This window comes from Clarias gariepinus, chromosome 2 (genome assembly GCF_024256425.1).
Source record: "Clarias gariepinus isolate MV-2021 ecotype Netherlands chromosome 2, CGAR_prim_01v2, whole genome shotgun sequence".
In the NCBI taxonomy this organism is placed as follows: domain Eukaryota; kingdom Metazoa; phylum Chordata; class Actinopteri; order Siluriformes; family Clariidae; genus Clarias; species Clarias gariepinus.
Window position 1 is genome coordinate 18,008,194 of NC_071101.1, and position 24,521 is coordinate 18,032,714.

General features: G+C 37.5%; 1 protein-coding gene across 3 annotated transcripts in view; it reads right to left on the minus strand.

Annotated features, from left to right (window-relative positions):
* The window catches only part of slc44a1b (solute carrier family 44 member 1b), a 37,436-nt gene that overhangs the window by 11,838 nt on the left and 1,077 nt on the right, over window positions 1-24,521 (minus strand). For 2 of the 3 annotated variants that reach the window (XM_053476390.1, XM_053476389.1), the window contains exons 2-9: window positions 23,202-23,291; window positions 21,668-21,810; window positions 11,254-11,390; window positions 5,480-5,573; window positions 5,205-5,374; window positions 1,013-1,102; window positions 591-757; window positions 130-316 (exon numbers count right to left, since the gene is read on the minus strand). In XM_053476390.1, coding sequence (XP_053332365.1) covers window positions 130-316; window positions 591-757; window positions 1,013-1,102; window positions 5,205-5,374; window positions 5,480-5,573; window positions 11,254-11,390; window positions 21,668-21,810; window positions 23,202-23,291 — 1,078 coding nt within the window. Of the gene's footprint in view, window positions 1-129; window positions 317-590; window positions 758-1,012; window positions 1,103-5,204; window positions 5,375-5,479; window positions 5,574-11,253; window positions 11,391-21,667; window positions 21,811-23,201; window positions 23,292-23,932; window positions 24,231-24,521 lie in introns of those variants that run through there. The other variant, XM_053476391.1, reaches the window with a different exon arrangement.

Consider the following 24,521-nt stretch of genomic DNA (forward strand, 5'->3'; position numbering starts at 1 on the left):
TTTAATTGGTTTTTCTGTTGATTTAATGCCACTTTTAATAGAAATCAGCGAAATAAGCCATAACAAATAGATGCTCGCTGAGGTGTTCTGCTTGTCTGACTTGTCACTCGTCCTGACGGGATTATTCACCGGTGGTTCCGAGGAAGAGGAGTACTAGGATCCAGTAGACCCAGAAGAGGAAGAGGGCGAGGAAGGTGCAGAAAGGCTGCAGCACCAGCAGCGGCAGGTGAATGAAAACTTTCCCGGCCACGTGGAACAGGGCGATGGTCAGAGCCACTCGCTTCCTCATGAACAGCATCAGCAACAGCAAGATCACCTGATCAGAGGGATGTACAGAGGGCACTTAAATAAACGCTCGAATGAGATTTGCAACTTACAATTATAATGTTTGCATACACTCTGTCCATCATTTACAGCCACAGTCTCTCTCTCGTACACCGTTTCTTTCTCTGCCTGTCCTTCTCTCCATCTGTCAGTCTCATGCTTGTTCCCTGCCTGTCTTTGCTTGACTCTCTTGTTTGTTTCTCTATCTTTCTGTCTGTCTCTCCATTTCCACTTTCGATATTTCTCTATAACTCTCTCCGACTCACCGTGAACACCGTTGCTGAGGTGGCGTAGACCAGTAGTCCTTGCACGTGGTCTTTGGGAGCCACAGGTTCATCATTGGTTTCTTTTGCTTCCTTTAAATCTGTAGCCACAGTCTCGTTCATCATCAGCCTGTGGTCTATATATAACCACCACAGAAAGCTGGTGCCTCCTACAAACACATAGCACACCTTCATATTTTCTCACATAAGCTCCTGAAATATCATACCACGTCTACAACAACTCCCACAGATATTAAGAAACTCCAGGAGCTGATTGCAACAGACAGGAATCTGATGAGAAAACAAGCACTTCTACAAATGTAAATGTCCCCAAACATATACATTCCCACTGAGAAGCGTTCCAATCCAAGCCTAATACAATAATAAAAAAGGGGGATGAAGGGAAAAAGGAAAGGCAAACTTGCCTAGTGAGCCCAGCACCACAAGAACAGTGAGAATCCACACCAGGACTGCAGAGATGTAGCGAATAATCACCATCAGGATCATGGAGAGCACTGGAAGCATGCACATCCCACACACACGCATGTTAGAAAGAGATATTCACAGAAACACCACAAAACAAAATTAATATAGACCTTAGCTGTAGAAAAAATAAATCACAACCCATGTTTAATCAAAAAATCGGTTATAACTAAAATGTCATTGTTTTGCACAGACAAAGAAGACATGTCAAATCCATTAGTGTATCAAAGGATGACATGTGGCAGCTCCGGGAAACCATTCACGACGTGACATTTTCACATTTTCTTCTACACTGCCAGGCTAAGCAAATTTGCCATTTGGATTTAAATCAGCAAATACAGTACTTAATAGCCTTTAACCGGATAACTACCATGGTTTATATGATTTAGCTGTTAAATATTTTTTTAACCCTAACTGATGCAGTGAGTTGCTTCTTATTTCTTAAACAAATGTATTAAAAGACATGTCCAGGTCATGGAAAAGATGTTACTGTGTTTCAAAAGGGTCAAGATATTGTCCTGCATTAAGCAAAAAAAGCAACTAGGGTAATTGCTGAAGTTACTAAAACTGGGTAAAGAACTGTCCAACGCATTATAAAAACCTGGAAGGATACTGAAGAACTGGCAACTATGCTGAAGAATGTGGAAGGAAAAAAAATTATCGAGTGCGGTGGAAAAAACAATAAAACATTCTGTGGATGCTATGCTTATTAGTGAATATACAAGCATTTCCAAACTCACACTGAAAGACTTGGAATGACCAAGGAAAAGATCTTGATTGAACTTTAGACTTTAGGCAACTCTAGATGGAAATATTTGTACTTTTATCAAAAGTGGTCCAATGAAATATTGGTGTGTGTAACTTTTTTTTTTGGCTAGGCTGTGTGTGTATAATTCTAAAAGGTAAAGGCTTTCCTAAACTGAAACGTGGCATGCATCTGAACCAGAAGTAAAGAAAAGACCATAGGTCTGTCTACCCCCAAATTTAAATAGGAGAAACCTTTTCTGAAAACAGGACAAAACATCAAACCTTTGCATGCATACATCTTACCAACTAAAAAACAAAGATATATAAATAAAAAATTAATTTTTAAAGAAAGATGATGATTTTGGAGTCACTGTGGCGACAAATGAATTAAGAATGAAACAATTTTCCCCAACTCTAACGATTAATGCTGCACATTATGGACCTGATGCAATTACATAAGGCTGCAATATATTACAGGTAATGTACGCAATAGCCAGGAATGTATATTGAGTTGGTCAATAATTTAAGCATATGTTAATTTTTTTTACAAATTAGATGTTAGCCTAGATAAATAGGTCTGAATAGTTTCCTACTGCAGTTAGTTGCTTTAGTGTGTGTGATTTTTTTTCTTCTTTTTTTTTTTGGCCAGGCAGCCTATAGCTTTTATAATTGTAAAAGCTATAGGCTTTCTTAAACTGAAACTTTGCATGCATCTGAACCAGAAGTAAAGTAAGCAAGCAGTACCCCCAAAATGAAAAATAAGTAAACTTTTCCGAAAAGAGGAGAAAACATGTCAAGATTGCATTCCCAATGCAGCACAACAGCATTTCACACATGAGACATATAACTTTAGGCATAAATCTAGATTTATATAAATCAGAATATGGCAGCTAATTATACAAAAACAAATTATAAAGGCATGACACGTAGCTTGTGAGAACCCTGGTCTAACAAACTTACCTATAAGCATTTTAGAAAGTGGAACGTACAGGAGAAACCACACAAAGCCGACAAGGAGAACCTGAAAATCTACACAGCCTCTAACCAGAGCTGTTGTTCGAACCCTGACCCCTCGAAGCTATGAGGTGGTAACACTACCAGCTGCACCAGAATGCTGCCGTATTTTATTTTTCACATACTTTAGTTTTTATTATATAGTACATTTATTGATCAAGGACCTATTTCTGAACTTAAGTGTGATTTTACCTACAGAGTTAAATCTTTACCCCAAAACAGTCACTCCAAGAGCACTGGCCTCGTTGTTATTGTTGCTTCCTTTAAATCTGTAGCCACAGTTTCAGCTTGTGGTCTATATATAACCACTACAGAAGACTGGAATCTCATACAATCTCACTGCACACAGCCTCTCAGCCGAGTCCAGCTCAGATTGATTTTACTGAAAAGTGATTTGACCCCGAATTGACTTGAATGCAGACAACATTTTTTAGGCACCAGCTGCTAAACTGACTGACAGAGTACAAATCGTGCCAAAAGACAGAACTTAAGTGCTGCAAATGAAAAAGAAGAGAATGAAAAAAATGAATGCTGGATATGGTACACTAGCTTTAAACAAGTTATTGTTATTATTATTACTAAATTATTTATTAAACACCAGCACTATGTTTTCTCTGTACTTCATTAATTTTAGCTATTTCTACTTATCTCTTTTGCCTGCTGCTACATTTCTGATCAACAAATGATAAAGTTCTCGATCATGTTAACATTGCACTGTTAAAGGTATTAATTCTGTCAAATAATATTTTATTTGTATTGCGCTTTTAACAATTGTCATTGCTGCAAAGCAGCTTTACACAAGCTTGTATGGAATGTGAATGTGTATGAATCAAAATGGTCAGATAGTCCCTGATGAGCAAGCCGAGGGTGACAGTGGCAAGGAAAAACTCCCTGAGATGGTAATAGGAAGAAACCTTGAGAGAAACCAGACTCAACAGGGAACCCATCCTCATTTGGGTGAAACAGAGAGCAGGAATTAACCTACATTCATATTGTGTGTTGAGATTTTCAGTTCACCACAAATCGCAAGCACAGTTTGTCCTGAAAGCGTCCTTGTGATCCAAAATGCTCATATATCAAAGCAAATTTCCCCAGAAGAAATAATGGAAACTTTGATGGTTCGTAACCCAAAAATATAAAATATAAAGTACAAAATAAAAAATAAGCCTGCACCTTACCTGTGAAAAGAATCATGTCTGGTGTAAGATGAGAGGAGGAGCAGGGAGGCTCCTGTGTAGGACGGCTTTCACGCACACACTAACGGAATCACTGCTCTCTGACAAGGAGTCTCTGTCGGCAAACTTGAATTTTTAACAAGAAAACTCTCTAAAGACACGTTTGCCTCCTTTTGAGGATTCTGCGGAAATGTGATGTTGCATCAGAGAGAACAATTATCTTAGTTCCATTCAACCATTGGCTGATCATGTGACGCTTAGCAGACAAAGCATATATGTTTTACTCTTAAAAAAATTTTTTACTTAAGTTTTGTAGTAATTATTTTTATATTAATATTTTTGAGTTGTGGAATGAATTATGGAGTTTCCATTATTTCTTAAGGGAAAATTCACTTTGATATACGAGTGTTTTGATATACAAGCACGCTTCTGAACCAATTTATGCCCGCAATCCAAGGTTTAACTGTATATATGTATATATAGTATATATTAGATTTTGTTTCGATTCTGATCGACAGGAAAGTCAGGAGTTCAAGCCCCAGAAGCTGCCACTTGGGGGACCTGTATCCTAGCTGACCCTGTGCTCTAACCCCCATCTTCCTGGGGTCTGAGCACATATGTAAAAAAAAAAACATTTCACTGTGCTGTAAGGTACACGTGACAAATAATTGAATCTTAATATGTAAACAGTTTAGAACATGACCTGTAGGACTATAGAAGGCAATATTCTACAACCTAAAATACAAAAATATATAAATTTAAAATGAATTGCGATACATGATTAAAAAAAAATCCCCCAGCTCTAACGATTTGTGCTGTACGGTATGGAATTGACAAATTATATAAATCACACAAGGCTGCAATATATTACATGTAATGTTCACACAGCCAGGAATGTATGTAGAGTTTGTCAATAATTTAAGCATTTGTTTATTTCTTAAATTTGGTGTTAGTCTAGATAAAGATGTATGAATACAAAATCCTACGTGTAGTAGTTCCCTACTGCAGTTTAAATCACAATCGAATTGAGTAAAAATAATCACAATGTGATTTTTATCAAAATATGCAGCTGTAAGTCTGATTTACTCATGTTATACGGTGTGTAATGCTGTTGCACTGTATTAAATAGTAAAATTCCTGTTTATCCAACTTACTGTTCGTGAGTTTCAATCAGAAATAAAAGAAGGAAGGCAGTTACCCAGCGCTAGCAGGCAAAGCCCCGCAATGATCTCCTTACTGGCCACCACTCCAGCGATCAGCCTGTGAAGTATGGTGTTATCACTGACAAACGTCACCACCGCCTCTGCAAACTTAGAATAGCAGGAAATGTCCACAGGCGTGCAGCGGTTAAACACCGGCAGAGCTTTACTGCAGAGAGAGAGAGAGAGAGAGAGAGAGAGAGAGCAAAGCGAAATGCAGAGTAAGCAAGGAAGAAAGCTGAGTGCTATTAGAGTAAGAGCTTGAGAGTCTTACCTCTGTGGAACTGGAAGTTTAGGACATTTGTCAAAGCGCTCTGGAAGGCTTGGGTACCTATGGCCAGCCAGCTCATAGGAGCAGAGCTCTGAGCCTGAAAATGGAAAAGGAAAGCCAACGAAGGCATATAAAGGCTGTGAAATCAAGTGCAAAAGCAATCTGAAACTGATTAGAATTGAAACAGACGCAGATTAAAACCCGGTTTGCCAGAAATGATAAATCAGGTACTAGGATGTTAGTTTAAACGGATCATTTAAGATGTATCTAAATGACTGGAGTGGCTTTGAGCAACCCTTGACAGACATGAGTGAACTAATGATCGTTACACCTGATGATCTTATGCTGCCTTGCACAATTATGAACTACTAAACAATTTTTTATACAAATGACTGATGTGAGGAAATTAGAATATTAGGAAATCAGAGACTCAGTAAACCTCAGCTCAGTGATTTAAATAATCTTATTCTGCTAGCGTCATCAAGCATTGTGATTTGGACTCGGGCAGAAAATGCAGTTACATAACCAGAAGCCGTTTTTATAAGTGTGCTCGAGGTGATCGGGGTTTGTGTGTCCATTAGCAGGTTAAAGTTAGCATTTCTCAGTCCTTCTTTTGGTCGCTTTAAGATGAGCATCAGAGCAACGGGATTACTGAGATAAAGAACTGACTTAAACTTACTAACTAAAACGCAGGAAAAGAAAAAAACGGCATAATTGCAGCCCGCATACAGTATATGCTTCATTCACCAAATACTGATTTCTTAAATGTTATTTAGCCCAAATAAGTATTAAAAAAGTGTGTGTGTGTGTGTGTGTGTGTGTAGGGGGCCTGGGTGCTTTTCCTCTTTCATGTCACCTGCGATGTTATAATTTCACACGCGCTTCCCCCAGAGAATAACATTACGTCATTAAACCGCGAAGAAGTCGCAGTTTTAATGGCGTACAGAACACAATGACTTAGGAAACCCGATCTGTCTGTTTACACGACAATCACATTTACAGATATCTGATTTATTTCCACATATAAGGGAGGCCTGAAACCGATCTCGAAATATCAGAATGCATGCGTTTTTTTCCTGTTTACACGGACATAGAACATATCCGATATGTGTCACATATGAGCAAAAAATCGAAATTGGGTCACATTTACCTGACAGTGTAAACGTAGCCTAAGTGTAGTTACTGCAAAGAAGTTACTAAATAAAATGCTGAAGAATTTTAAGAGAAAACTAGTCTGGCACTTGAAGGGGTTAAAATTCAAAAATGTGTATTGACACAGATGATACTGACATCTTATGATACTGTATGCATGCAGAAACAAACATGTTAATTATATTCCTCTGGGTGCCAGAAGGCGTGTCAGACAGTAAAGTGGACACACAACAGCAACGCACTGGAGTGGAAATAACAGACTCCCTGCAGCAGAGAGTCAACAGAGTCTTTGTTTTCCTCAGCACACTTCTACGTGTGTGTGTGTGTGTGTGCTTTAGGTCCAGAGTTTGCATGTGCATGTGTTTGTATGTGTGTTTATTCCTGAGAGCTTGTGAATAGAGATACAGTGTGAAGGAAGATGGTATGTTCGGGTCACCAGTGCACTCATGAGAAAAGCCTTTGTCTGAACAGGGAATGGACTGACGCTTAACGACTTCATTGCCATGACATCATGGTGGCATCTGTGATGACAAACTGCTTTACTGTCCCTGTCCAGTTACTAAACTTTAGACTTTTCTTCAGGAAACACCCTATTCATTGTCCATTTATTAAACATGTTCCTGTAGAGACACCCCCCTATACTCTACATATACTGTATTGGCATCTGTGCTCATGAAAAGCTGAGCAACATAATGTGAATTCAACTGTAAATTATTATGGATAATAATTAGGTATTTTTTTTTAAATATATCAAAGTGTCCAACCAACCGTCATTATGAAAAGTGAGGTATCAAATAATGCAACAGTGCAACCTCCATGACATAAGAAACCATATAACACTTTCTGTGAATATCAGTTCTATCTGGCAGGTAGTATACAGTATGCATGAAATTAAAGCTCAGAGCATTATTTGTTTTGCAGTTTTTTAAATAAATATACTGTATATATAATAAAAGTTAATAATAATAATAATAACTTTTGTTCGACCTGACATGTATCCGAAAACTCAAATATAGTTTGAAGTCTGAAGACTCCATGTTAACACTTCAAAAAGGCTTCTATATAAACACTTTTTTTTTTCAATCATCATTGACCTATGCCGAGTTGCCGGCATGTATCTGTGCCGCTTGAGTTTTAGGGTTAAAAAAAAAAAAGCCTCTAATGTGTGAAGCGTGGGAATGATTGCGCATTGACATTTTCCAGATCCTCTATTGTAGGTTCTGTTAGTGGGTTCGACAGCCAAAAAATTTTAGATTCTGATCAAGTTTAAAATGATTATTGTAATAGTATAAATCAGTGTATTCATAAAGGCGAATATTTTGTTAAAATGGCTAAAAATTGTCATGTTAATTTAACTTTAACTGTCCTTTTTCTTCTTAAATATTTAAAAAAGAAAGTTTTTGGAAGGTTTTCTTTTTGGTAAACCACTCTTACATTACATAAACACTTCTTCACCCAAAATGCATAGTGGATTTTGTTTTTTATAGCGAAAAAATAGCACATTTCATGTTGTTTGATAGGCATTTACACCTACTCACACATGCTGTAAACAAGCAAAATCTGTGTAGTTTTTACTGGCACAGACCAACGGAAAGGCAAGTCAATCACAACAGACCTGTCATTTCATGTGCTAATATATTTTTTTCAATCTTAAACCTTGTAAACGCTGCTACTGCTTTTTCTTGAACCTGAATTACTGGCCACAGAGTTTCACTGTAGTTACTGAATTGTAATTAGTGAATAATGGAGTAATTGCTGAGCTGGGTTATTATAAGAAATTTAAATTGGTTCGGGTGCTACTGCTACTGATCCATTTATTACAAAAAAAAAAAAAAAGAAAAAAGTTACTGCACTGATTTGATCATTGCCCATCACTGGTTTGACTTCAGTGCTTATCATATTATTATTATTATTCATGCTGTTGTTGCATTTTTTTTTTTACATTAATGCAGATTTTATTCTGTAAATTACAGAGACTTTCAAAATTTAAAAAATACACACATTACCGAATCACAGTCGGGAAAGTCGGCTGAGCCTGGAGGGATGTGTGGAACGATCATTATGTTAAAAAAGATGTAAATTATTTATTATGCATCAATCTTATTCAAATAGCACGGTGGTAGAGATCGGCTTGTTTAAAACACATTGGTGGAGAACACATACGGCATACGCCATTCACACAGAGAAAGTGTGACAGATTCCTATGCAAAATATACTTGTGATAGATATTCAACATATAATATGCAAATAAGTGGTGCCAATAAGCTCCACATGAATGTTTTCTCTGTAAGCCTGAGTTGGATTGGATAAGCTGCAACAGATGATCTGCTACAGAAACTGCACAGGTTCATGGTTAGTAAAGTCTCTGAACTACAGCCAGGTTTTCTTTCCCATATGTTTTTCCATATGTTTGCTTCAGTATTCTTCACTCAGCTCGGTTTGATTCGATGAACTACTTTGATGGGTTCATATTTGACGATGGAGAAACAATGTTCTAGTGGGACAGAGAGATTACGCATGGATGCAAATAATACATAACGTTTGAAAATAAAAGTGTTTTCTAATACTGGTAGAAGATCAAATTTGATCTAAAACACACTGAAGAGTTAAAATATAAGCCAGTGTTTTTTTTCACTTATTACTGTTTAAACAACATTATAAGGCTACATAGAGAGTGACATGCCTGTCAAGCACGTCTTTATCTACAGGGCATTGTAACATACCAATTGTTCCGTATAAATCCATAGTTCATCATCATATAATTTTTTTAATAAAAAAAACACAAAAAACATAATAGTTTTAGTCAAAGTTTCTGTAATATCTGGGCAAGGTTCATGTCATGTTACTTTGAGAATATCTGTAGGTGCAACACGTTATTTTAATTGTCCTTGTATTGATTCCTCTAGTTTCTCCCTCAGATGGCAGGAGGAAAAAATAAAAGGATGGAATGCAAGGACGGAGAAATCAAGGCCAAACATGTTTGCAGAATAAGATGTCCTTGTTCATTTTCCTTCAATGAATGTCAGCAGCATAGCGCCTGTACAGGATGAATAAGTCTGTTTTATTTAAGAACATTTCAGTCCAAAGTTTTTGCAGGCATTATGTGCTTATTTTTTATAATTACTTAATTTGATTGATTTATTTGTTCATTGCAATATCCACTTTATCCTGGCCCAGGACAAACAATCCACCTGTTTTAAGTAAAAGTTGTTGCAAAAAATAATGGTCATCTGACCGACGTATCTAATTTACAATTTTTTTTTAATCACTTTTATGTGGAGGTGAACGAATGCAACAATCGTTGTATATTACATGTTCAAGTGTAAAGCTTCCACTAGAAAGCATATGTGTCTCCATGCTCTCAAAGCACCCTATTCTATTACTCCTTAATCATTTCAAGCACGATGGAAGACTGATAGATTTCAGATCAAGGACTGACAGGATCAAGACGTCAAGGATTCACTAGTACTTTGTAAACACTTAACACGGAAAGCAAAAGGGAGCATAGATTAAAATGTAAGAATGTTACCGCTTAACATTTCGGGAATTTATAAAGAGCACATTAAATAGTGGGAGTGGTGGCTCAAGCGGCTAAGGCTCTAGGTTGTTGATTTGAGGATCCGGGTTTGAGCCCTGCCCTCGGCGGGTTGCCACTTCTCATTGAACGTCACACTTTCCGGAAAAGCCACTGCATGCAGTCCCAAGCCCCGTTAGAAAAATGGGAGGGTTGCGTCAAAAAGAGCATCTGGCACAAAAAAAAATTAACTTATGCCAAGTTGCGGATCGGAGTTGCAACGCCTTGACCGAAGCAACCGAAAGAAAGTTGACATTAAATAGGACCAGTCAAAAATAAAAGTTCCTTTTAATTCCATGGTCTCCTGATTTTTATTCCTTTTTACATTGTAAAACAATGCTGAAGGCATAAAAAAAAATGCAATAATCCCTTTTAAACAGTTGATGGTAAGATGTGTCAGCTATTTATGCTCTGTAAAGTCTTCATAACGGCTCTTATCTGAGGTGCTGTTTGTTAATTGGTGATTTTTAAGGCTGGTAACTCTGAATACACTTCTCGTCTGCAGCAGAGGTAAGTTCTGGTCTTGCTTTTCTGGGATGGTCCTCATGAGAGCCAGTTTCATCATGGTGCCTGATGGGTTTTGTAAATGTACTTGACACAATACTGTTCTTGCAATAACTGTTCCAGAAAGGCTAACCTATTGTCTATTGTTATTACTTAAATACCCAATGCCATATAGTTATTTCGTACTTTTGAAATCTCCCATACTCTCACAAAATTAAAGAAACTTAATTAGAAGGTGTGTCCAAACATTTGACTGATACTGTACTCACACATCCCTGTGGGACACCTTTCGTTTTTTGATAAAAAAAAAAAAAATTCACGTGAATCATTTCCGATCTACACACACTGAAATATTGTGAATAAATGAATCTGCAACCATTTACATGCAGAGAAATCAAAATCAATAGCCAACAGTTTATTTAACAGCAGGGGATGATATGATCAATGATGTCAAAGACGTCTGATGTGAAACACTACATCATGAGTGCGTGCTTTGTGCTGGGATTGAATAAAAACACTAGGGTACTTTGGAGCAAGGTGGACTTACCATTCGTCATGGCAAATTTCTTTAGATCGTCGTATGTTTTCAACTCCTCAGTAGGACACTGCGACACACACAGTGCCATTGATTTAATCTTCCTTTGGATTATGTCTAAGTTGCATGGATCCAGGAAGAACACATATCTGTAAAACATCAGATAAAATGCAAACCTATTATTACATATACAATGTTGTACCGCATATAAATATAAATGATAACAAAAACAAATGTATTATAGAGGATCAGATATTCAAATGATAAAATAGAAATAGCAATCAGCAATTCACACGGTTCTTCTAAAGAACAATCCAGATACCACATCCGGCCATCGAATACAGTCTTCTCTATTGTGTGATAAAAATCGACAGCATGCAGCACATATTTTCATCCCAGGAGTGCTGGTTCACTCCAGGATTTTTTTTTTTTTTGGCAGGGAGGTGAAGCAATGGTTTGTTTCCACCCATGGCTTGTTTCTAGTCAAGATCTCCATCGTGACCGCTGCCTTGCCTTGGTCTTTCATAAGTGGGGGTTGTGGGCACGGTGCCCACATGGAGCCATGAAGCCCATTGTCCTGCATATAGAGTAACAAAAGCAGCCTGTCAGATGCAGAAGGCACACACGACAGGCAAGAGGAGAAATCCAGAAAAAGACAGAAAGCTTGGGAGCTAAAACAGGACTGCCAGTGCTGTTGGGCCCAGTAGATCTGTTCTGTACATGTTTGAGAAATATCGTCTTCATTACATTCTCTCCGAATGCCTGGTAGATTTGTACCACAAAAAAAAAATAAATGAATGAATTAATTAATTAATAAATAAATGAATTTTAAAAACTGAATGTTAGAGCTACAATCAAGCACGTACATTAGAGGACAATAGGTTGTGTGTTAGCTCTTTTTGACATGGAGACAAAGAAGCAAAATGCTGTCATAATGGAAAATGTAGTGGTGATGCTGGATGGTTTTAAAAGCCAAATTAATTGAAATAAGAATCAGAAGTGCTTTCAGAGGATAAGATATCAACAACAAAGTTGGAAGTCTTATTCTAGGTACAATCTTTTTACAACCATGAACACTATGGACAATTACACGCTCACCTTCCTTCATATCTACACTACATGTTGTACGTTTACATCCTGGACCATTGCACAAAGACACTTTAATAACTTTGCACACCTACCTTCAAAACTACACTACATGTTTACGTTTACATCCTGGACCAGTGCACAAAGACACTTTAATAACCTCTGCACAAAGACACTTTGTTCTATGCATATTTGCACACCCAGTACAGTATATTTCAATTTTTATGCACATCATATTTCTATTTTTATTTTTAGTTCTATTTTTCCTAGCAAATTTCTATTTCTATTTTTAGTTCTATTTTTTCCTAGTTTAATTTAATTTTTTTATTTAATTTCTATCGTATTCTTTTATTTATATTTATTTCTTATTTGTAAACTTTAATTCTCTTTTAGGGTCAATGGCAGTCGTATAATGCATTTCACTACATTTCGTACTGTGTATGTTTGTATGTGACAAATAAAATTTGAATTTGAATACAGTTCTTTTTTACTTTTATTAGCAATTTATTGCTAATTCATGGCATTTGGCAGACTCCCTTATCCAGATTAACTTTTATCTCAGTATACATCTGAGCAGTTGAGGGTTAAGAGCCTTGTTCAAGAACCCAACAGGGTGGGTTGGGTTTGGGATTTGAACCTGTGTCCTTCCAAACCTAGTCCAATGCCCTAACCACTGAGCTACCACTGTGCCTGTAGTAGAACTTGTTTAAATGTTGTTGAGCATCTATAAAATTAGTTCCTGTTAACAGTTATATTGAAGCAGCTACAGTAAAACACCAACATTCCTTACTTACCTCTATTTAAAAATTTTTCTTAAAGTTAATAAGACAAAAATTGTCGTATGTGATCAAGAAATAGAAATGCGCAAAACTTGAAACTTAAGTACAAAGTGCTGATGTGAAAGATTCCTTCCATAAATATAAAATAAATAAACATCTTTATCGAAAGCCTTAACATGGTAATGTTAGATATTTTACATTTCTAAGTTTTGAATTATAAAAAAAAAGCATCCATTATAGAGATCTCTGTGAGTAAGCTGATTTTGTAAAAAAAATTATAAAATTTACATATTAGTGCATAGAGAAAAAAAATGTCAATTAGTATTGCATCTACTCACAGAGCTGCTGTTAAGGGAAATTAATCAAAACCTTTTGAAAGATAAGATTCCAGAAATAAAGAGCACTGCTGAATGCTCAATTAAAATATTATGTAAGGTATATCGATATATTTTAAGAAAGATATAGTATGAGACAACACCATTTACATACTGTTTATAGCGTGATGATGCATTACATAACTGGATTCTTCCGTGAAGCCATGCCAGTGTTTGCATCTCTCCTCTCTCACACTCCTCACACAGCCTTGCCCCTACTCTTCCTCTGCATCTGCGTGCAAACCTGGTGCTCTGGTGATTTCGTTCTGTCGTGGTGAAATATGCTATCGTGCAAGCGTGAACTGATAGTGATACGTTTAACAGTCTATATAAATATATGACATATAAACTATTCTAAAGCAGTACATGAAGAGAGTGTTAAACTTTGTGGTGCTGCTGCAACCTCAGCCGGGAGGCTTTCACAGCCCGAAATGTCTTTCACGGCCCTGGAAGAAAGAGTGTTTTAAAGTTCATTCACCCTGGAGTGGTGAGAGAAAAATAATACCTATTGAGGCCACATCTTACTGCACTGGGGCTTGAATATCTACAATTTATTCCCGAACATGGCAGCACTTCAGCGCTGTTATTTCACCAGTGAAAATATCAACTAATCCCAGGAAAAATATTCACTTTACCTTTTCTAATTCATATCTATTGGTGCAGGTGTTTGCTTACACTGAGCAAGTACTGTAGCTTATTAGTATTAGTAAATGATAAAATCTGGCACATAACATCGCTTTTCCACAGCATTTTGGCTATGTTTACACTGCAGGTCTCGATGCCCAATTCTGATTTGTTGCCTATATCTGATTTTTTTGACCGTCTGTTTACACGTTCTTTCGACTATGACTCATATCCGATACACGTGTTTACACTTGCCATACCATCTAATACTTCGCGCATACTTAAAGGGAGGTTCTTGCGCTACACACTAGCCAAGATAGACGAAGGTGAAGTATGCTTGACACTCTGCGATATATGCAAAGTTCGCGAAACGTGTCCATGGTTTTAAACCGGAGGAGGAGAAAAAAAACGGCATAAATGCAGCCTGCACATATGCTTCATTTACCAAATACTGATTTCTTAATGCTATTTAGCCCTAATAAGCATAAAAAGGGGGGGGGCGGGGTGCTGGGACCTTTTCCTTTTCCATGTCACCTGCGATGTTATAATTCCACACGCGCCTCCACCGGAGAATAACATTACATCATTAAACCGCGAAGAAGTCACAGTTTTAATGACGTACAGAACACAATGACTCAGGAAATCCGATCTGTCCGTTTACACGACAATCACATTAACACATATCTGATTTATATCTGATTTATTTCCACATGTGAAGGAGGCCTAAAACCGATCTCGAAATATCGGAATGCATGCGTTTTTTTCCTGTTTACACAAACATAGAACATATCCGATATGTGTCACATATGAGCAAAAAATCGGAATTGGGTCACATTTACCTGACAGTGTAAACGTAGCCTTTGATTTCAGTTATGGTGCAGGTTAAACTTCAGGTAGATATTGAAGTACTGCAAAAGTTTTATTAAATTCTGTCCAGCTAGTTTTGTGTAATAAAAATATGTTTTAATAGATATGTTTATAGAGATTATACAGTGCCAGTGGGAGAATTTTGGCGCTTGGCTCTCAGTTCGGGTATTTTACACCCCCTCTGCTGCAGATATGCTTTCTCTAAAACCCTGTAATCTGTTTATACATCTTTGAATGTTCAATTTTTTTAGTCTACTTGCCTTTTTTTTTTTGCATTGCATTACATTACATTACGGTATTTGGCAGAGGCCCTTATCCAGAGCGACTTAAATTTTTATCTTATTATACATCTGAGCAGCTTTAGGGTTAAGGGCATTGCTCGAGTGCCCAACAGTGGCAACTTGGTGGTCATGGGGTTTGAACCTGGGACCTTCCAAAATATTGTTTTTAAGTAAGCCATGCTGTGTTGCGCTTTTGTTTCTGTTTCTTTGAAAAAAAAGTATTTAAAAATACATACATTGTTATAATTTATGCATAGCGCATAAATGATAACAAGCTCATCAGAACAAGTAGACCCATTATTGTTATGTTTACATGTTTATTGATGTATTTAATCTATTTTAATCAATATAATTTTTTTTACATTTAGTTGACATTTTTAATTCCCATGTGTTGCAGCATGGTATAAAACATGTCTCTGCATTATATTGTGCTCACAGTCTGTTTTAATACCAGTGCTTGTGACATTTCCCATGTGGCTCTGTAGTCCACTTTGTAGAAAATGCAGAGATATTTATGGTCCACCCCTAGCTTTGTATTACTGCACATATTGTAAGACATTATCACTTCTATATTAACAGCTCATAACCAGGGACTTGCACGGCAGAGGCTTTATATAGTCAAAGTATAATATCGAACAAATTTTAAAAAGTGTCATTTAACACAGTTAATTTATGTGATGATTTTAAGGACACATTCACAGAAGGAGTAAGGGCTGTAAACACTCCCAGGCCCAATTATGCTTTCCTTTTTCCTCTGTGTTCAATGTAAAATGACCGGGTGTGTGAGTGGGTGGGGAGAGAGAGAGAGAGAGAGAGATAGAGAGAGAGATGTTAGTGGGGGAAAGGATGTTTATCTAATGCATGTGAGAACAGGAGCCAACTTGTCATTCATTAATAAAAGAAAATAAAGAAAATAATGTACTTTACGTAGTGACATTAGGGGTTTCCCAAGCGGCCACTAACCTTTAGCAGACAAATAGGCTTTGACCATAAAGCAAAAATCCCACTAATCATTTTAATCCTTTTTTTTTTTTTAAATGTATGCCATGAGCAAAACAAGAGAAACAGATACAAATAAAAAGAAATATATGATGGAAAGAATGACTAATTGGAGAGCCCCAACTGAATTGCTGCCAGATGTTGGCTCAGTGCAATTCTAGCATGTATTTAATTTCACAACTGCGAGCTGTCATTCACTTGTCCCTTCGCTCTGCAGTGGGCCGGCCCACCTGTGGCCTTAGTCTTACCTAATTATCCATACTGTCACTGAATAGAATTATTACCATGATTCCTGGTCAAAGGACCCATAATACTTCCCTGGACTCCTAAATAAGGTTTAGCTCACATCTCTTTCAGAGGCCCCATAAACAATGTCTTTGTACACATGATTCATTCATTCGGGGAAAAAAAATAGAACTGTTACAGTACATTAGGAACATACTGCAAGTACCTAGCAACAACATATATAGGAGCACTACATTTAACCACGCGTCTGTGATGTGAGAAGCACCTCCGGTGAAAGTGGACAAGATTTCATAGAATGTGGAGCTGGCAACACAAAACGACAACATAGTATCAATAATAAGTTATGATATGACGTCCTATTTAACTATGGACTATTATATTGGTGAAACATGTACTGTCTATCTTGATACAGTACACATTGTGAATGGTTAAAATTCCTTATTAAATCAAAACATGATATACACTATTGCCAAAAGTATTCGCTCGTCTGCCTTCACGTGAATATTAACTTGAGTAACATCCTATTCTTAATCCATAGGGTTTAATATGATGTTGGCCCACCCTATGCAGCTACACTACCGTTCAAAAGTTTTAGAACACTTGCAAATTTCTGTTTTTTTTTGTTTTGTTTTGTGATTTATTTGAATACTGGGGATTTCAAAACTATAAAATAACACATATGGGATTAGGTAATTATGTAAAAACAAGAAAAACAACAGTTGTTATTTTAGAACACAGAGGTCAGCCTTTCTGTAATAGTTCTTACAAGAACAGTATTGTCAAGTGCATTTGCAAAATCCGTTAAGCACCATAATAAAACTGGCTCTCATGAAGGCCATCCCAGGAGGACGAGACCAAAACCTACCTCTGCCGCAGACGAGAAGTTCATTTAGAGTTATCAGCCTGAAAAATGACCCATTAACAGCACCTCAGATTAGAGGCGTTATGAAGTCTTTACAGAGCATAAGTAGCAGAAACATCTCACTATTAACTGTTCAAAGGAGATTAATGCATTTTTTGGACGCCTTTAGCATTCGTTTACAACGTAGAAAGAAATAAAAATCAGGAACCATCATGGAGTTAGAAAGTGTTCTAAAACTTTTGAACTGTAGTGTATAACAGCTTTAACTCTTCTGGGTAGGCTTAGGAGTGTGTTTATGGGAATTTTTGACCATTCTTCCAGATGCATATTTGTGAGGTTGGACGAGAAGGCCTGGCTCGCAGTCTTCACTCCAATTCATCTGAAATTCATCGTCCTTACTTTATGCACTGGTGCGCAGTCATGTTGGATCAGGAAGGGGCCATCCCCAAACTGTCCCACAAAGTTGGGAGCACAAAATTATCGGAAATCTCATGGTATGCTGAAGCATTAAGAGTTTCTTTCACTAAAAGTAAGGGGAGTCAAGCGCAACTTCTGAAAAACAACACCACACCAGTTCCAACATGACTGCTCACCAGTGCACAAAGCAAGATCCATAAAGACATGGATGGATGAGCGAGTTTGGTGTGGAAGAACTTCACTGGTGTGAGTCCTGATCTCAACCCAGTAGAACACATTTGATGTGTGATTAGAACACACATGAATTAGAGTGTAGACTGCGAGCCAGGCCTTCTCGTCCAACATCACAAATGTGCTTCTGAAAAATGGTTAAACATACCCATAAAGATACCCTGTGGAAAGCCTACCAATAAGAGTTCAAGCTGTTATGTCTGCAAAAGGTTGGCCAAGATTATATTTAACCCTATGGTTTAAGAATTCGATGTTACCCAAATTCATATGTATGTGAAGACAGGCGAGCAAATACTTTTGAAAATATAGTGTATTTCTGTAATATGGGCAGAACTCCACTTACTCTTGTCTGTCATATGTCCAGTAAAGTACAATAATACAAGCATATGATGGGCAAGATGACCTAAAGGGATCCATTTAAAGGTATTACATAATCAATCCATTTACATTTATAGCATTTGGCAGACACCCTTATCCGGAATGACTTACATTTTATCTCATCTGAGCAGTCGAGGGTTAAGGGCCTTGCTCAAGGGCCCAACAGTGGCAACTCGGTCGTACTCGAGTTTAAAACTGTGGCCTTCCGATTAGTATTTTAATGCCTTAATCATTGAGCTACTCCTGACAGAAAACAGTTGTCTCCAGGTTTTGTGTCTAAGTATGTTTTACACACTTCTTTCTATTTGGGTTCTAACTCACGCTGGTTTGTCTGGTAACAAAACAATGGCAATAAGAGTAAAGTGCAGCTGTCTACTTCGATTTAATATTATGTGCATCCAAATCGTTGTGTAAATTTGCACAGTTTTTTTTTTTTTTTTTACACACGTTCATTTAATTCACTGAGACCAAAATGCAACTGAGCAGGTTTCAAAGCAATAAAGTAGAAGGTTCTTGTCTGGGCAAAGTCAGTCTTCCTTAGTTTAAATGTGTCATCATCAGAGATAACACCCAGCATCCTCCAACATGATGACTATAAATCACTGATTTCAGGCAATTATTTCCTACACCGAAACAAACATAAGTGGTGACATGGTCATTTTTAAGAGAGTATTCATCTGTTTATGGAGTCCCTGAACTGGCATTCGGTATATAATGCGCTTTTTATACATTTTGTAACAATAAATTCACAAAACAAATAAGCACTTACAGCTGCATACAACAAAATACAGCAGCAGCATAAAAATAATACTTGCAGTTTCTAAAATTAGACAGGACCCAATATGGTCCCCTGAGGGACATTGTTAGATAATAGAGAATTTAAATGTAAATACATTATTTCTGCTTTTACCCTTACGGGCGAGAAAGTGTTACTGTACAATTACAGGTACACAGTCATCATTGAATATACTTGTAATTAATAAAAAATATAATGTATTATATATACATACATACACACATGACTTTTGATGACATGACTTACCTATAAATCAGAACACACTTTCAGACACCGTTTAAAAAACACATGCATTATTAAAAACTAAATGTAAGATTAAAAACTAAATCATGCTCTAGAGAACAGAGGAGCAGGATGACCAGAAAGCATCAGGAATAACACTTACACTAACTGGAAACAATACCAATAAACTGTGATCATCTCTGTTTCTATACCTCACACAAAACTCCTTTGATATGCAAGGAGCACATACGTGTGTGTCTAAAAACATTTAGACAAATCCAAACAGCTCCTCAGCAAAGAAAATTAATTAATATCTTTTTGGCAATAAAATTCCCTTTCATATTTGGAGAAAGAAATGTTGTGCTTGTCTGCAAACAGAACTGCGGCATTACACGTCATCAAACAAAATATGAACAGAGTGATGTACCGGGACATATCAAAGGAGAACTTGATCTCATCTGCCAAGAAATTGAATCTGTGGAGAAGATAAAACAACTTTCTACAAGAAAATGAACCCAAGCATACAGTCAAAATATCACAAGAAGACCATGCATAGCCTAGCTAACCATGGGACCCTCATAATCTTGGGAAATTGCAGATGATTTGCCAAGAGGCACGGGCCAAATTTAATCACAATGATGCAAAAACCTAATTACTTATACTCATATTACTTAAACTTGATTATCATGTCTTAATGTATTTCCTCTACTTTATTTCCCTATTAGTTGCCTTTTTATGCATTCTTGCTTATAAATGCATATTTATTTCTTTATATTTTTAAGTACAATGTCAAAACATGTGTATGAATCTGAAGTTGATATTCGACCCTCAATAGTGTCTGAATACTTATTTCCTCTTACTGCATGCCTAACAAATTGTAAGAACAAGCATGAACAAAAATATTTAACGTAAGACAGTACTCCAAATACACAGTAGTACTAAGAACTTAGCTAGTAGTACGTAATACAAAGTAAAATGCACTAAACGAGCCAAAAAGGTATAATCCTGCCTTAACTCCCACACAAAGTCACTCATAAATAGAAAACCTACACACTTTTAAAGGTGTCACCCTCTGCAAAGTGATTTCCTGTTCGCTCAATTTGAGGTGTTTTCGATTCTCACAGTGTGCCAGCATTTTTTTTAGGAAATTACCTATGATGCTCTTAATTTAATTCAAGTTAATCAGACGTCTTGGAAAGCCGACTTAGCTCGGTGAGGCAGCTTCCTGTTCATATGGTTTATTGGCATGATCTCTGAGAACGCCATTAATATATGGCATCTTCTAATTTTTGGGATTTTATCAGATAGTTAATCGAGTCATTTCAAGCTAGTAGCATCTGGGACATCATCTACCAAGTGACACACAGAACAAAGCAAGATCCTTCAGCAGTGAATTAATTAAAGGACTCATTTCCCAGTATAAAAATACTGACACTCAAACCTCAACGTTAAGCTTGATTCAGCCTTGTGTTTCCGCTGGTATGAGTCAGCAAAGACAGTAAGCAAAGATTGCTTTAGCTTAATAGATGGTAAATGCAATGTCGGGAAAAAAAAGCATGCAGAAAAGAGCAAAAATCATAAACAATAAGCAGTTCAAATGACTAGACCGAAAGGGCAAAGACCCGAAAATGAGAACAAGATAACCTGAAACTAGAGCAAGAGCCATAAAGGCCTAGAAATACAGACTGAGGATAAAAAACAAGGCTTAAACAACAGTTTTTAATTAAAGTGTGCATAATTATCCTGATAACAAATTTCCTGATGAACTTGAAAGTTTGCAGTTTGATAAGACAGGTCAGGTGGGTGCGGTTGTGAACAAGCAGTTCTGGTTCATAAAGCATGGGACACATACTGTAGGACGACTTGAGCAGACTCACATTATCAGTGCACACAAGTGAAAGCTCCATTACTGAATGACCTTGCTTCTACCAAGCCATATTTATGAAGTACTAACAAAAGAGAAGAGCACACTTTATTCCAAACACAGAGAGGGCAAATTAGTTTGACATGAATGCAAATGAATTGGGGAGAAAAAAAAAAAAAACTCTTCCTGTAGTCCATTAAGCACTGTGCGGGTTGTGACTCCGGCCCCCTTAAGATCCTTTCTGAATTATTTATGCCTTTGTGTGGCTTTAGCAGGCCTCTCTAGTCTGAAGGTGAAGTCACAGCTAGCTCACATATGCATGGATGTGATAATCGAAGGGCACCGAATTGTTCACAGACGCTGCAAGGACGCAGAAGAAAGCATAAAAGAGCAGACTCACTTTCTGTCACTGTGGTCCAAGCCGCTGAGCTTGACCCCTTCAATGGCCTCATTCCTCTGGCCGCAAGTGTTGCCGTAGCTGTCATATCCAAACACCAGGCGTGCTGCACCGCCTGTCACTATAGTGTAACCACAGATAGCACCCTAAAAACAAGCAAACAACAATAAGCATTCAGCACACATCGAACAAGATTATAGAAAACAAATCTCATTCTAGCTGTGTGGACTCAAATCTATTATGGTGCATATACAGTATACAGTATAAAGTATCATTAATATTGTGGAAAAAACATTTCTTTTAGATCGTGTCATTCCTTTCTAGTTTGTGGTATTATGTAAAACACTATGAGACTTAGTTATGATAGAAATTCATTTAAGCATTGTTTTATTCTCATTTATGCATTGTTTAAAGTTGTATTGAATCATACATTCATCTTCTGTAACCGCTTTATAATGGACACGTTGTGGTGAATCTGGGGCATAACTCTGGAATACTGGCCATGAGCTAGGAATACACATTATTTAGTAAATACACAATACTTAATAAAGCTGTCCTTCTATTTTGCCACTTGTCAATAAATTGCATGGTCCAGAAAAAAAAATCCACCCACTATTACCCTATCAGGCAGGTGTTGTGTATGTGTTTTTTAGGGTTTTGCTTTAGAAGAGGGACCGCTAAAGGGAGGGGTTGTTTTATTGGGATGAGTTTCAAAACAGCTAGCTTCAGCTAAATTCTAAAAATCAATGACTTTATATGTCAAGGTTCATCAAATATTGGACTGCAATCTGGAAGCAGACTTGCCCAAGTATTCCAATAGACTGAACCATGTCTTGCCAAGATACTACAAAATTGATAAAAACTCTTAAAAAAGAAAAAAGGGGAGGGGGGGGGGCATAAGTCAATGACTCAAGTTTTCTAAACACAAACCAACTCAGCTTTTCTTTTGTTTGAAATTTTATTTTGTTGTGTTGTGTATCAAATCATATGCACTTATATGCATTATTCTGCTGAAGTTGGCACATTGGACCTGAAACTAGAGGTGCTCGCTTAGAAATAAACAGTATTACCCTCTCTCATTTGTTTAGCAAACCCAGAACATGGCTTGTTATAAGCAGAAAAAAGGTTGATGGAGACATTTAGGGTTATATTCACAATGTCAAATTCAAAACAAATATCTTGAACTTGATTTATGTAATTCCGTAAAACTAAACTTGTATTTTAGACATTAATTGGTGCTCTCATTCAGTTCTAAGCCTGAGAAAATAGAGCTGGAGACCCCTTTAAACAGCTATCGCAACCTAAAACATGCATAATAACAGGGCAATTCCCCAAACACCCATATATATTTAAGTACTAAAAATAATCCAACCTGCTAATACATTTTTAATAGTAACTTTTAATTACTCTTGGGCCCGAGTTAAAATACGATCAATATTAAGCCCCGTGTTTATGATAGATAATAATGCCTTATGAAGAGTACATCAGCGTGTGTCTTTAGGCTGTTATTATCTGAAGTCCTGAATAAGTAGCTCACCATTCCTCCGCAGAAGAGCATAAATAGAAGGAACCATGGGAGATCTGTGCAGCTTCGGTCCTCCAAGGGTTTCCATTCTCTTTTCACCCTCTGAAATGCACAAATGCAATGTCATCCCAGTCAAACAGCACTCACTGCATGCAACTAACACAGAGCACGAGCTTCGAGAAGCAGTGCTTGATCAAATGTCCTGCATAAGACAGTAGTATCCTGAAGGTAGAGTTAAAATGTGCCAGATATTCGTTTTGAGTGCATGAGACTGCACTCAGAAATTATCTGCAATTGAACCGAGAGCAAATCTCAGTCCATCTTATCCTGATGGGCTCCAAACGGAGAGGAGCTGCAGGGATATTTCGCGCATCAGTACACTAGGGGATGCACACTAACACACAACACACACACGGTGAAATCCACAAGGCAAAATGACCAACACTTAGAGAGTCAAGTGCATCCTGCTCCGCTATGGGAGGAAGACCAGGACATCCTGGATCCTATAGGATTAAACCAACACGGTTTGCAACCTGGTGTTTAAAAACAAAAACAACAACAACAAGGCGTGAAGTCCGCGGCGGCATTGACACAAAAACAACACAATAACACATCACATTAAATCACAACCCAATAACACAGCACAGCACATCACATCACAGCACGCGCTACATCTCCGTCAGATTTCTGTCTCCGGCTCGACAGAGGGCCGGTGTAGGCGGAGGATGGCACGCTTCCCTCACCTCTGCGCTACCGCAGCATCCCATTGCAGGTTTGAGTCGCACAGACCTCAACGCTTCGGCGCAAGAAAACAACAATGAGCCCAAGTTGCGGGGAGCCGATGAAGTGTGTTTGACCCCCGCATCCACCGCGTGCCGCGCACTAACACGACGCGTCCATCAGATCAGGCGCGCAAACGCGTCTCCCCGCGAACGCAGCGAACTAATATCGTCTCTCCTGCCTCCAGGTAAAGAAGGATTAATACTTCAGGATTAACAGCGCTGCACTTCCGGCCGGACTGAGCAGGTGTAGCCGGAACAGAAACGCATCGTCCACTCACGCCGCGAGCTGGCCGAGGATGCGCGCGCAAGGGATGCTGGGACGCACGACGACACCGCCAATTTTAAAACCCCCTCCAATGGGCATGTTTTTTTTTTTTTTATGTATATATATATATAATTCATGTAATGTAATTTTATATAATTTTTATAGACATTAAATGTGATGATTTTAAATTGTAAAGTTTTTTTATATGTAAATAAAACAAAATAGCTTTCTACCCTGTACTATTGCAAAGAAATACACATATATAATAATAATAATAATAATAAT